This window comes from Muntiacus reevesi, chromosome 2 (genome assembly GCF_963930625.1).
Source record: "Muntiacus reevesi chromosome 2, mMunRee1.1, whole genome shotgun sequence".
Classification (NCBI taxonomy): Eukaryota; Metazoa; Chordata; class Mammalia; order Artiodactyla; family Cervidae; genus Muntiacus; species Muntiacus reevesi.
The window spans coordinates 266,408,515-266,420,892 of record NC_089250.1 but is presented as its reverse complement, the minus strand read 5'-3'; the positions used below and the strand labels follow the sequence as shown (position 1 = coordinate 266,420,892).

Below are 12,378 nucleotides of genomic sequence, written 5' to 3'. Positions count from 1 at the left end.
CACCAGGCTCCTCTGTCCATGGGATTCTCCAGGTAAGAACACTGGAGTGGGTGGCCATGCCCTCCTCCAGAGATCTTCCCAACCCAGGGATCAAACCAGTGTCTCTTACGTCTCCTGCATTGGCAGGTGGATTCTTTACCACTAGTGACACCTGGGAAGCTTTTGAACCACTGTATTTCTCTCCAAGTTCCAAGTGAAGTTGCATGCACTTTGGTGTAATTGCAAACACCCAAATAATGCTTATTATGTGCCAGGCCCTGTTCTAAGCATTTTATATAACATGTGTGGAATCGCTTAATCTTTTCAGTTGCACTTAATCTTTGAAATAATCCAGCATGAAAGATATTCTCTTTACCCTCCATTTTGCAGATGGAGCAGCTGATGCCCAGAGAGGTCAGGTAACCTGTCCAAGGTTGCACAGCAAGTATGCAGCAAGGCTAGGATTTGAATCTAGATCGTTTGGCTCCTGAGTCCATTTTCTTTTTTTTAATATCTATTTTTATTTATTTACTTTGGCTGCACCGAGTATTAGTTGTGGCACGTGGGACCTAGTTCCCTGACCAGAGATCGAACCCAGGGCCCCTGCATTGGGAGCTCTGAGTCTTAGCCACTGGACCACCAGGGGAGTCCCCTAGTCCATGCTGAGTCCATGATTCTACCCCAAGTGGAGACTTTGCTTTTTCTACAACCAAGGAGAGCTCCAGGGAGAAATTTACTCAGCCACAACTCAACTGATGAGAGTCTTTGTGGCTTCGAATTTTCTGTTATAATGAGGTGGAGCTAGGTTTTAAGGGGCCTGAGGTTCATACGATTTGGGGCATCCTATTTTGGAAAAGTATAGAACTACTAAAGCATAACGTGCAGGATCTTGAAAAAGTTCTGACCAAGTAAGGGTCCTAAAGCCCCGGATGGCACTAGCATCACAGTAAATCACCCTCTAGAAGAATAGCTGAAGCAAGCAGAAGCACAGAATCGTGTCACGCATGCTTGCAAGTGTCTTCGGCGGAAAGCTTCCTAAAGGCCGAGTTGAGACTTCCCATCCAGATTCCTAGAGCAGTTGCTGCTGCTGCTAGGTCACTTCAGTCGTGTCCGACTCTGTGCAACCCCATAGATGGCAGCCTACCAGGCTCCCCCGTCCCTGGGATTCTCCAGGCAAGAACACTGGAGTGGGTTGCCATTTCCTTCTCCAAAGCATGAAAGTGAAAAGTGAAAGTGAAGTCGCTCGGTCGTGTGCGACTCTTAGCGACCCCATGGTCGCTACATGCAGCCTACCCCATGCAGCCGACCAGGCTCCTCCGTCCATGTGAGCTTCCAGGCAACGGTACTGGAGTGGGCTGCCATTGCCTTCTCCACCAGACATAATATGTGCTCAGTAAATAGTTGTGGGATATCTTTAACAGGACACAAAAACACTAATTGTACAGGAAGATTGGACAGACTGAAGTATGTTAAGACGAATAACTTCTGCTCTTCAACAGACATCGTTAAAATGGAAAGGCAAACCACAAATAAAAGGACAGTGTAGTACAGACATTCAACACGCCTTTGTATCCAGACGATCTAAAGAACCTCTACAAACGAGCAGGAAGAAAGACAACCCAACAGAAAATAGATCTAACACGTAAACGGGTGCTCCACAAATGAGATGATCCAAATATCCAATAAGCACATGAAAAGCTGCCCCACGTCATCATTGGTCATCAGGGAACAGAGAAATGAAAATTAAAAGCCACAAAGTGGATCTCCTGGAACACTCATACTGTGAGAGGGAAGGTAAATGGATGAACCACTCTGAAAACTGCTTAGCAGTTTCTTTTACACATAAATATACACTCACCTTAAGTGTAGCAATTACCTAAGGCAGCAATTCTGGTCATTAAGTGTTTACCCAAGAGAAATGAAAACAGGACCACATGAAACCTTACATGTGAGCATTCATAGCAACTTTATTTCATAAATAGCACCTCCCCACTGGGAATAACCCAAACATGTAGAGAATGAAGAGTCTGTGGAATATTCAGACAATGGAATACCACAAAAAGGACATGCTGTATGATTCCATTTATGTGCAATTCTAGAAAAGAGAAATCTAATAAATGGTGACAGAGAAAAGATCAGCCTGCGGCTGAGGCTGGCGTAAGATGCTGACCATAAGAGGCAGGAACCATGGAACTTTCTGGAGTGTTGAAAATGTTCTGTGTTGATTGGGATGGTGGTTGAACAGGTGTGTTTGCCAAAATGAACTGACATTTTATTGTGTGTAAACTGGACCTCAATACATTTAAAAAGAAAAATCACTCTTTCCTGCCTCCCCTCCCCTCCTCTCCCTCCCTCCCCTCTGCAGAGATGACCATTAGTTAAGTTTGCTGTGAATCTGTTACAGCTGGTGTGTAATTCTATTCGGTTATGTGAGCGTATGCAAACAAAGGGCTTCCCGGGTGGGTGGGTGGCTCAGGGTAAAGAATCTGCTTACCAAATAGGAGACATAATAGATGTGGGTTTGATGCCTGGGTTGAGACGGTCCCCTGGAGGAAGAAATTGCAACCTGCACCAGTATTCTTGTTTGGAGAATCCCATGAACAGCAGAGCTGGCAGGCCATGGGGTTGCAAACAGTTGGACACGACTAAGAATGCATGCTTGCAAACAAAATGTTTCCATTTTTCAAAAATTGGGATCATTTGACACATGGTTCTGTAACTTGCTCGCTTTCACTTAGTATAACTTGGAGATATTTTTTGTGTCAGTACAAAGCCTGCTTTTGTTTGGCATGTCTGCATAGTGGTCCATTATATTGGGTGGGTTTTATTAATATTTAAGCAGTTTCATATGGAGAGACATTTAAGCTGTTTCCCATCTTTTGCGCCTACAAATAAAGCTGGCATGAATATCCTTGAACATATGTTATTTCCAGACATATGTGTGTCTATAGGATAACTTCCTGGAGGTGGAATCACTGGTCCAAGGGAAGGGGCATTTTTGCAGGTCATTTGAAAGATTCTCCTGAAGGTCCTTCCAAACAGGTTGTACTGAAGTAATTATTTCAAGTGAATCTTAGCATCTTTGTACATTATTCTGGGCCATTTCTATTTCCTCTTCTGTGTGGACTCAAATCTTTTGACTCTGTCCTTCCTAGGCTCTTTGTCATTTTCTTATTGGTTTGTAGCAGCTCTTTATACATTCTAGACCTTAAGCTTCAATTCATCATAGATGTTTCAAACACCTCTCCCAGTCTGCTGCTTGTCTTCTGGCTTTGTTTATGATGACTTTACCCCCTCAAAACGTTTCCATTCCTTTATTGTCTCTATCCCTTTTCTGTTATGGCCCCTGAAAATGACTTCCCAACTCAAGGTATTAAAACTAGAGAAATAGGGATTTCCCTGGTGGCACAGTGGATAAGAATCTTCCTGCCAATGCAGGGGACGTGTGTTGATCCCTGGTCCAGGAAGATTCTACATGCCATGGAGAAACTAAACCTGTGGGTCACAACTACTGAGCCTGAGCTCTAGAGTCTGTCCTCTGCAATAAGAGAAGCCATGGCAATGAGAAGCCGGCACACTGCAATGAAGATTAGCCTCTGCTCCTATTAGAGAAAGACTGAGCACAGAAACGAAGACCCGGTGTAACCAAAAATAAACATAAAATAAATTCCAGAAGATTTTAAAATATGTGAAAGAAGGGAGGAAACTCTAAATGCCCAGAGACGGCCATAAGAGCATCTATCAGAATTGGGTCACAGCTCCTCAACGGTGTTAAGGCCCTTCCTTCACAGTTCCAGAAGCTCTTACTATTCATTAGTTCCCCAGGGAAACATGTCTATTCTGATACGTGACCCAGATTGACCCGAATTAAATGCTGGCGAGGCTGTTGGGGAAATGGGTGCTTTCATCTTCTTTGACAGGAATTTGTACAACTTCAGTGTAGCAGGATCTTTCAAAATGCAAAGTTGATAAGCATTCACCAATCTTTTAAAATGTGCTCTTGAAGCATGACATACAGAAAAATGCATGGATCTTTGGCTTGGTGAGTTTTCCCAGAAAATGAAACCTACCTGTGCCACCAGCATCCAGACCAAGAAACAGCCTTGAGCGCCCCCTCCAGCAGCCTGGCTGGTGTTGCCCCGCCCCATCCCCAGCCCCCATCAGGATGCATGGAGCTGTGGTTTAGGCCCTTCTGTTCTAAGAATTGATCACGATTTACTTAACTACTCTTTTGTCAATAGGCATTTGGTGGGGTTCGAGTTACAAATAATGCTATTGCCAACACACAATACCCTTGTGCGTTTCTGTGGAGTGTGTGTTTACAAGTGGAACTGCCGGGTCATAGACGACGTGCCCAGGTTCAATTTTAGGAGATTCTTGAATTTTTTTCCCAGTCGTTTTACCAATTAACGCTCCCACCAGCAATGTATGGGAGATCTGCTTGTGCCACATACTGACTTAGCATTCGGTTTTTTATGTTAGCCATTCTAATGAGCGCTATTGTGATATATATTGCGGTTTTAATTGCATTTCCCTGACTGCTAATGATGGCAAGTATTTTTTCATGGGCTTATTAACCAAGCTTTTCTATTTTGGGGGTTAATATTCAGCATTTGCCACTTATAAAGTAGTTGTCTTATTTGAATTTTTTTGTATAACATAGTTTCTATATATATGTAATATGTACAGTTAATTATATGACACATTTGTCATATATATATAGTATTTTCTCCACGTCTACACTTGCCTTTGCATTTTTTGTTATTTTTCTTAGTATCTTTTGTAGAGCAGTTTTCTAATTTTGATTTAGTCCAATTACCATTTTATTACTTGCACTTTTATTTTTATTATATTAATGATTCTAATTGTTAATTTTATTTTTATATTTATTTAATTATTAGACTTAAGTCCAAGACTTTTGCATCAAAATGAACCTTCTGAGAAAAAGTTTAGCTGCATTCATTTGTCAGAGGAAAAAAACGCTGGAGCAGAGAGGTTAAGGGGCTTTATCCAAGGCCACAAGGTGTTGAAATTTGTCAAATGCCCTTTCTGTTTTTAACAGCGTGAATCGCATTAATTGACTCTCAAACGTTAAATCGACTCTGTATCACTAGAGAAATGCGCCTGCCCACGATATACTATTGTTCTTTTTATCCATGGCATTGTGAACTGCTAAACCCCCAGGAAGTGGTTCTGGGTCTGGCTTTGGCATCAGAGCAGTGCTTGCCCAGAGGCGTCCGCCTCCCCACTGAATGAGCCAGTGCTGAGTGTCTTGTCTTCAGTCCCTGTCTGCTGGAGGTCACCAATGAACCCATCCAAGCCTGTCCTCTGCGTCCCTAACTATGAATTAAATTGCCTTAGCATTAAGTTGGCCAAAAGTTCATTCGAGTTTTTCCGTAGGCTGCTATGAAAAACCCAAATGAAATTCCTGGCCAACCCCACAGACAGCATTGTGCAGTTTATCTATTTCTTCTTGAGTTCAGGTAGTTTGTCTCTTTCTTTCTTGCTGTGTCTCTTGGTCTTTCCTCTACCCCATGATGGTCTCTGTCTTGACCACATCCATCCTGCCATCACCAAGATTTCAACCTGAGTCATAGAATTTAATCACATCATTGTTCACAGCATTCCCTCTCCTTTTCATGTCCATGGGGGAGACGTGGTCGGGGAGTCCCGAGGGGATGGCTGAGAACTGCCCACGGACAGCACAGCAGAATGGCCCCCATGACCAGGCAGCCCGTGGGCCCACAGAACACTGACCCCACCCTACCCAGCTCCCAAAGCCGCACATGAGAATGGGCCAATCCGGGGTCTCCGAGTTCGAGGGAAAGCAGAGGCCATGAGGATAGACTTGGGGAGAGCGGTCACCAGGGGCGATCAGACCCTGGACCTGCAGCCTGAGGTCCCTGCTACTGCTACTGCTGCTGCTGCTAAGTCGCTTCAGTCGTGTCCGACTCTGTGCGACCCCATAGACCGCAGCCCACCAGGCTCCTCCGTCCCTGGGATTCTCCAGGCAAGAACACTGGAGTGGGTTGCCATTTCCTTCTCCAAGGCATGCGTGCTAAGTCGCTGCAGTCATGTCCGACTCTGTGCGACTCCATGGACAGCAGCCCACCAGGCTCCTCTGTCCACAGGATTCTCTAGGCAAGAATAGTGGAGTGGGTTGCCATTGCCTTCTCCAATCTGAGGTCCCTGCTCAGCCTGCTCAGCCTCACTCCCGGGATTTACCCCAGAACGCATCAGGTGGCCGCTGCAATAGGAGGGATGAGTCAGACCACGGGGAGGACCAGCAGAGATGGCTGCTGATTTCTGGATGTGTGCGCACACATGCTCAGTCATGTCTATGCGACCCCATGGACTACAGCCCGCCAGGCTCCTCTGTCCATGGGGAGTCTCCAGGCAGAAATACTGGAGGGGGTTGCCATTTCCTTCTCCAGGGGATCTTCCTGACCCAGGGATCCAACCCGCCTCTCCTGCGTCTCTTGCATTGGCAGGCAGGTTTTTTGCCACTGCGCCACCTGGGATGCTCACTTTATGGATGGGCAGGCTTAAAGACCCGAGTCCATCAGTGAGAGTTTATTCACGGGCTGGGCCCAGGTCAGAGTTCCAAGCCTAGGCTGGGAGCGAGGGTGGCAGTCCTGGTCTTGGCCCTGGTCTGGGACAGGCTGGGCTCACACGTGCTGCCTCCGGTGCCGCAGAATTTCCGTGGGCGTGAACAGAAAGTCCTTCTGGCAGGCCTCACAGTGGTAGGGCTTCTGCAGGGCAGATGCCTTCTGGAGGGGCTCGGGGGCAGCTTCCTCAGCCCCTAGGGGGGAGGAGAAGGGGGTTCAGGGGGATGCGTCACTGCATGCTCTCACCCCCACCCAAATACCAGGAAACCCTGTGGCTCAGGCTCTCTCCTGGCCTCTGGGGAATTCCAGCTCTGCCTCCTTCAGGAAGCCGTCCCTGATTAATACACACACAGGGAGGCAAGTCCCCAAGGGGTGAGAGAGACAAAGACACAAGTGGAGACACAGAGATTGAAAGAGAAACAGAGAGAGCCCTGGGGGGGAGACCACATGGCCCCGCAGCCATCTCCCCGTGAGCGCCAGCGTGTGACGTGGGATGCGCCACAGCAGGCTCTGGCCAGGTCTACGCGCTGCAGCGTCCTCCAGGTGACAACAGGGTGGATGTGGCCAAGGCAGAGATGGCTTGAGGACAACAGAGAAAAAGAGAAACAGAAACGCAGAGGCAGATCAGAGAGGAGACGACAGAGACCAAGAGAGACAGACAGAAACACGAGAGCGAGGTGGCTCCAGGCCCTCCTTGTCCTGGGCTCTGGGTCTCAGTGACAAAGCCCATATGTGGCACCAGCCAGGCAGAGGGTTGAGGTCGTGGATCCCCAGAGTGGGGAGCGAACGCCCAGATGCAGACTGGACGGACAGCTGGGCGGACACAGGCATCCGGGCCCCGCGCCAGCCTCACCTGGGGGGCCGTCCTGCGGGGCCTCGGGGCAGGTGTTCTCATGGGCGATGCGCTCCAGGGGCGTCAGGGGCATGTGCAAGCCGCAGTGTGGGCAGGTCCAGAAAGTGCGGAGACAGTCGCTGTACAGGTCCGCGTCGCTCTGTGACAGTCGGGCTGTGTCAGGGCTTGGCTCCCTGCCCCGCTCCCCGCCGCCAGCCTGGGACCTTCCCAGAAGTCCTCCAGGCTGGCAGGCCCTTTCTGAAACTGCATCCCTGGACTAAGCTGGAATGTGGTTGGGGGTGCCGGGGGGAATCTCTAAAATCCCACTCTCAGGGGCAGGAGGACGAGGGGCTAAGTTGCGCATCCATGCTCACCGTGAGGCAGTTGTAGGTAAGGAAGTCAGTGACTGCGTAGCCCCCTTTGGTGGGGTGGGGGGACGGGGTAGAGTTGCCAAAGAGGCCAGGGAGACTGGGGGCAGCCGTGATGGTCTGGGGTCCCACATAGAGGTTCTGGACTTCCAGCCCTGTGAGCCGCCGGAGGCTGTAGGAAACCTGAGCAAAGAGAGACAGGAGATAGAGCAGACAGACTCTATCAGCAGACAGGAGATTGGTAGACATAATGGGGGCACCTGGATCCAGCTGTGCCTGAAGTCCACCCCTGGATTTCTCAGTTATGGGGGTCAATTGCTTAAGCCACTCACACCCTGGTTTCAGATACTCATGACCAAAGGCTTGTCTAGAACACTCCCTTACCTGCTTTCCCCAGGCCCCTTCTCTCATTCCTTGTGGGAATACATTCAGACCTCAAGTCTGACCTTCAAGTGTGGCCACCTTGCCTCTTCTCCTCTGTCATGTCAGCCAATTCCCCTTTCTCCAGTCCTCTGGGTCCCACCACATCCACGTGTAGCAGAATCAGAAGTAATTCTCAACCCGCACACCACATAAAGAAGGGGGGTTCGGTTTTAAGCATGCTCTGTCCAATTCTTCCCATCTGTCTTCCATGCACCTCACAGCTTCTCTCTCATATCTTGCACGGCCTTAACTGCTACTAAGGGGTAACCTGCACCCCAGATGCAGCAGGTATTCTTGCGCATCTGTTGAATAAGAGCTGCAGGGCTTAATGGGATGGCTCCTGGAGTCAAATCTTGGGTTCACCCTTACCAGCTGTGTGACCTTGAGCCTGTCATCAACCTCTCTGGTTTGAAGAGCCCCAAATGTGGGCATCTCGATGAGCTAGAAGCCAGGGCCCTCCGGAGCCTTCATCCCTGTGGCTGACGGCCCCTCCAGCCAAGGGGCAGGTGCCCGGGAGGTGAGTACCTTGGATGTCATGAACTGCAACAGCTCCCTGCTCAGAGCTGCCACCTCCTTATGGTCGACAGGGGCTTCCTCCTCCTCCTCCTCTTCGTTCTCCAGCCGACGCCGGGCCTGGCGGGCCAGCTGCCGGTCCAGGGCGCTTTCCCAGCGGGCCCGGAGCCGCAGGGAAGCCGCCAGGAGCCGGACAGCACTCTCAGTATCTGCAAGCTGGAGCTCCAGCCAGCCGTCGGCCACTAGGCGGGAGCAGTCACCATTGGTGTCCAGGGACCGGCTGAACAGCAGGAGGGACTGGAAGAGAGGGGGCAGGAGACAGAAAGCAGTGGACAGGGGTGACGCCATCTGAGAGCAGCCCCCGCCCAACTGAGCTCCTGCCCGCCCCCCATTCACCCACCCCCATCCGCGGTCCCCACCACCATCCACTCCTGTCCTACGACTGCCGTCGCCTCCCTGCTGGGCTCGCGGACTCTGCCCCATGTCAGTCCCCGATCCAGTTCTGCTCAGAACCCTCTGGTGGTGGAGAGGAGGGAGATCTGGTCTCACCTTCCTCCCTGACCTCACCTCAGCCTCTCCCCCCAACCCTGACTCTGCTTCAGCCATGCATGTGGTGCCCCAGGGCCTTTGCACTTGCTCTTCCCCCTGCCTAGGTCGCTCTTCCCCCAGAGATCCCTATAGCCCCTCCCACATTCAGGCCTTTGCCTGACTGCACCTTCTCAGTGAGGCCCACCCAGATGGCCTAATCCCATACTAGAGCCTGCCCACTTCCCTGCCCTCCCCTCCCCAGCCCCTTCACCCTGTTCTTTGCGCTCTGCTCTATCATTCACGGCAGCACGGTGTTTATTGCAGCTGCCCGCCCTTCCCAGTGAGATATGAGCTCCGGCGGGGCAGGGACCGGGTCCTGCCTTGCGTGTCTTCCCCAGTGCTGGCACCAGGCAGGAGCTCGGCCAGTAATGACTGGATACCAGGAGGAGGAGACAGCAGCCAGCCTGGGGGCAGACAGCTCCTCCAGGCCTGCCCCCACCCCCGGGGCCCCTGCCCCAAGGAACACAGCCATGGCATCGGCAGTCGGGAGGGAGGCTGGGAGGCTGGGGTGGGACCCACCTGCAGAGCGGGGATGCGGACACAGTTCACCAGGTATGGCTTGTTGGTCTCCAGGAGGGAGACGAAGGCGACAAGCTGGTGCTTGCTGCTCATCTTGTCCCTGTCATCTGAGAGGGTCAAGGGGGCAGCTCAGCATCCCCTCCCCACCCCACCCCCCAACACACACCCGTCATTCCCCCCAGGGGAGGTCTGTCCCACCCTCGCTATTCCAGTGGAGTGTTAGTCACTACAGTCGTGTCTGACTCTGTGACCCCATGGACTGTAGCCCACCAGGCCCCTCTGTCTGTGGGATTTCCCAGGCAAGAATACTGGAGTGGGTTGCCATTCCCTTCTCCCGGGGATCTTCCCGACCCAGGGATCAAACCCAGGTCTCCTGCACTGCAGGCAGATTCTTTACTGTCTCAGCCACCAGGGAAGCCCCATTCAAACGTCCACACAAAGAACATGTATAAGGATAAAATGTCTGTGGCATATTCTTAAACACTCTGCCAAGCTCAATGTGATTTCGGCTATGCAGTGATATTAAGAATTGTTGCTAATTTTGTTAGGGCTGATGGATGACAGCACTGTGGTGATACAAAATAACAGTCCTTATGAATAGGATTTTTATTATTATTACTAACTGGTAAGATGTCTGGAACCTGCTTTAACATGCTCCAGCAAAGATGGGGGAAAAAACTCGAGGGGACAGAATAAACAAGGATGGAAAATGCTGATGGCTGCACCTGGGTAAGGTCACAGAGGGTTCATCACAGGCTCTCTACTTAAAAGATGCCTGGAACTTTCTAAATGTTTTCAAAAAGGAGAAAAACTAGATTTTTCTGGTGGTTCGGGGTAAACAATCCACCTGCCAAGGCAGGAGACATGGGTCTGATCTCTGATCCAGGAAGACCCCACAAGTCTGCAGAGCTACTAAGCCCACGCACCACAACTATTCAGCCTGTGCTCCAGAGGCTGGAGGCCACAACGAGAAGCCTGCGCACTGCAGCTGGAGAAAAACCCATGCAGCAACAAAGACCCAGCACAGTCAAAAATAAAATAAATACATAAATCATTAGTTTTTAAAACAGAGAAACACAATGTACAGTAAGTCCCCTACACACAAACCTCCAGACTGCAAACTTTCAAAGACGTGAACGTATTATAAACCTATTACAGTACTAGATAACTGATTGTGTTAGATGGGTCCTCGCTGTGTTAAGACTTATGAACAAATAGGACTTACAAACATGTTCTTAGAATGGAACTCGTTCATATGTAGAGGACTTACTGTAATAGGAAGAGGATAAATTGAGTAGGAATTTACACAACTTAAAGATTAGAGTGACTTCCCTGGTGGTCCAGTGGCTAAAGGCCTGAGCTCCCAATGCAGGGGTCTGGGTTCGATCCCTAGTCAGGGAAATGGATCCCACATGGCCCAATTAAGAGTTCGAATGCCTCAACTAAGACCCAGTGCAGTCAAACAAATAAATAAACATTAGAAAAAGAGATGTCATGTCGATGTATGGCAGAAACTAACACGATACTGTAAAACAATTCTCCTTCATAAAGAATAAACAGCTTTTTTTACAAAGAAAAAGATTAGCGAGAAAATTTCAAATTCTATCTTTAGTGTTTAAAATCATCAACTTTATCTTGTGGGGTTACTTATCTGCATTTTAAAGCAGTGTGTTACTTTCTTTAAAAACAAGCGAAGGATGAGTTGTGTTTCAGCGCTCAAAGCCCACAATGCCCAGGGCATGAAGCCCCCACTCAAGTGCAGAGCCTGCACCTGAGGAAGGGCGCCCCTGCAGACCGGCCTGGCCCAAGTGGCCACCTTTTGGCCTGGATCCCACTAAAAGGTAGATCGAATGCAACTGCCTGAACACTGGGGCTGGGGGACCACCCGCCCTGGGAAGGACCAAGTCCTGAGGTTCACAGAGCTCCCTTGACTCCTCTCCTGGCAGGCGCTGCTCTAATGGTGCAAACCTCAGGCCTCGGGACCCGCACCGGACAGCCAGCACCACATGGGGAATGCGAGGCTCGGTGGAGAGAGGGGTAGACCCCCCAAGGCCACCCAGCCAGGCGTGGCTCTTGGGACCTGCAGGTCTCAGGTCAGCAGCCCCAGGGAAGGCAGAGGATGGGAGGTGTGAGGGGGTAACCCCCAATGGCAAGGGGCACCCCGGGATCACTGTGCCCCCACACACCCCCAACAGAAGGCTTCTCCCCACCCCCGCCTGGGCTCCCAGTACCTCGGCTCCCATCACCGCCCCTGGCCGCCTGCTCCTGCGGGTGCAGCACCTCGGGGCTATTGGTGAAGACGCAGGTGGGGTGTAGCACGACGCCCTGCTTGGTCTGGGTGTGGAAGATCTGAAGGAGTGGAAGGCGGATGCCAGGGGACAGAGGCTCAGACCTGCTCTCCCCGCTGCCAGGTTCCCTCCTCCTCACTGCAACGCAAAACCCCCTCCTCCAGGAAGCCCTCCCTGATTCCCTCTCATGCTGATCAGGTGCCCCTGTCCCCTCAGCCCCTGGGTCCCCATCCCACTCTGGGTCACTGTCTGGGCACGAG

The 12,378-nt window shown here is 50.6% G+C and overlaps 1 protein-coding gene across 1 annotated transcript in view; it reads right to left on the bottom strand.

The window, feature by feature from the left end:
- Nucleotides 1–2,334: 2,334 nt before the first annotated feature.
- DHX34 (DExH-box helicase 34) overlaps nucleotides 2,335–12,378 on the bottom strand; it is a 31,266-nt gene continuing 21,222 nt past the window's right edge. The window contains exons 12-17 of the mRNA XM_065926394.1: nucleotides 12,062–12,179; nucleotides 9,831–9,937; nucleotides 8,736–9,020; nucleotides 7,794–7,970; nucleotides 7,441–7,579; nucleotides 2,335–6,781 (exon numbers count right to left, since the gene is read on the bottom strand). Coding sequence (XP_065782466.1) covers nucleotides 6,648–6,781; nucleotides 7,441–7,579; nucleotides 7,794–7,970; nucleotides 8,736–9,020; nucleotides 9,831–9,937; nucleotides 12,062–12,179 — 960 coding nt within the window. The 3' untranslated portion in view covers nucleotides 2,335–6,647. The remainder of the gene's footprint in view (nucleotides 6,782–7,440; nucleotides 7,580–7,793; nucleotides 7,971–8,735; nucleotides 9,021–9,830; nucleotides 9,938–12,061; nucleotides 12,180–12,378) is intronic.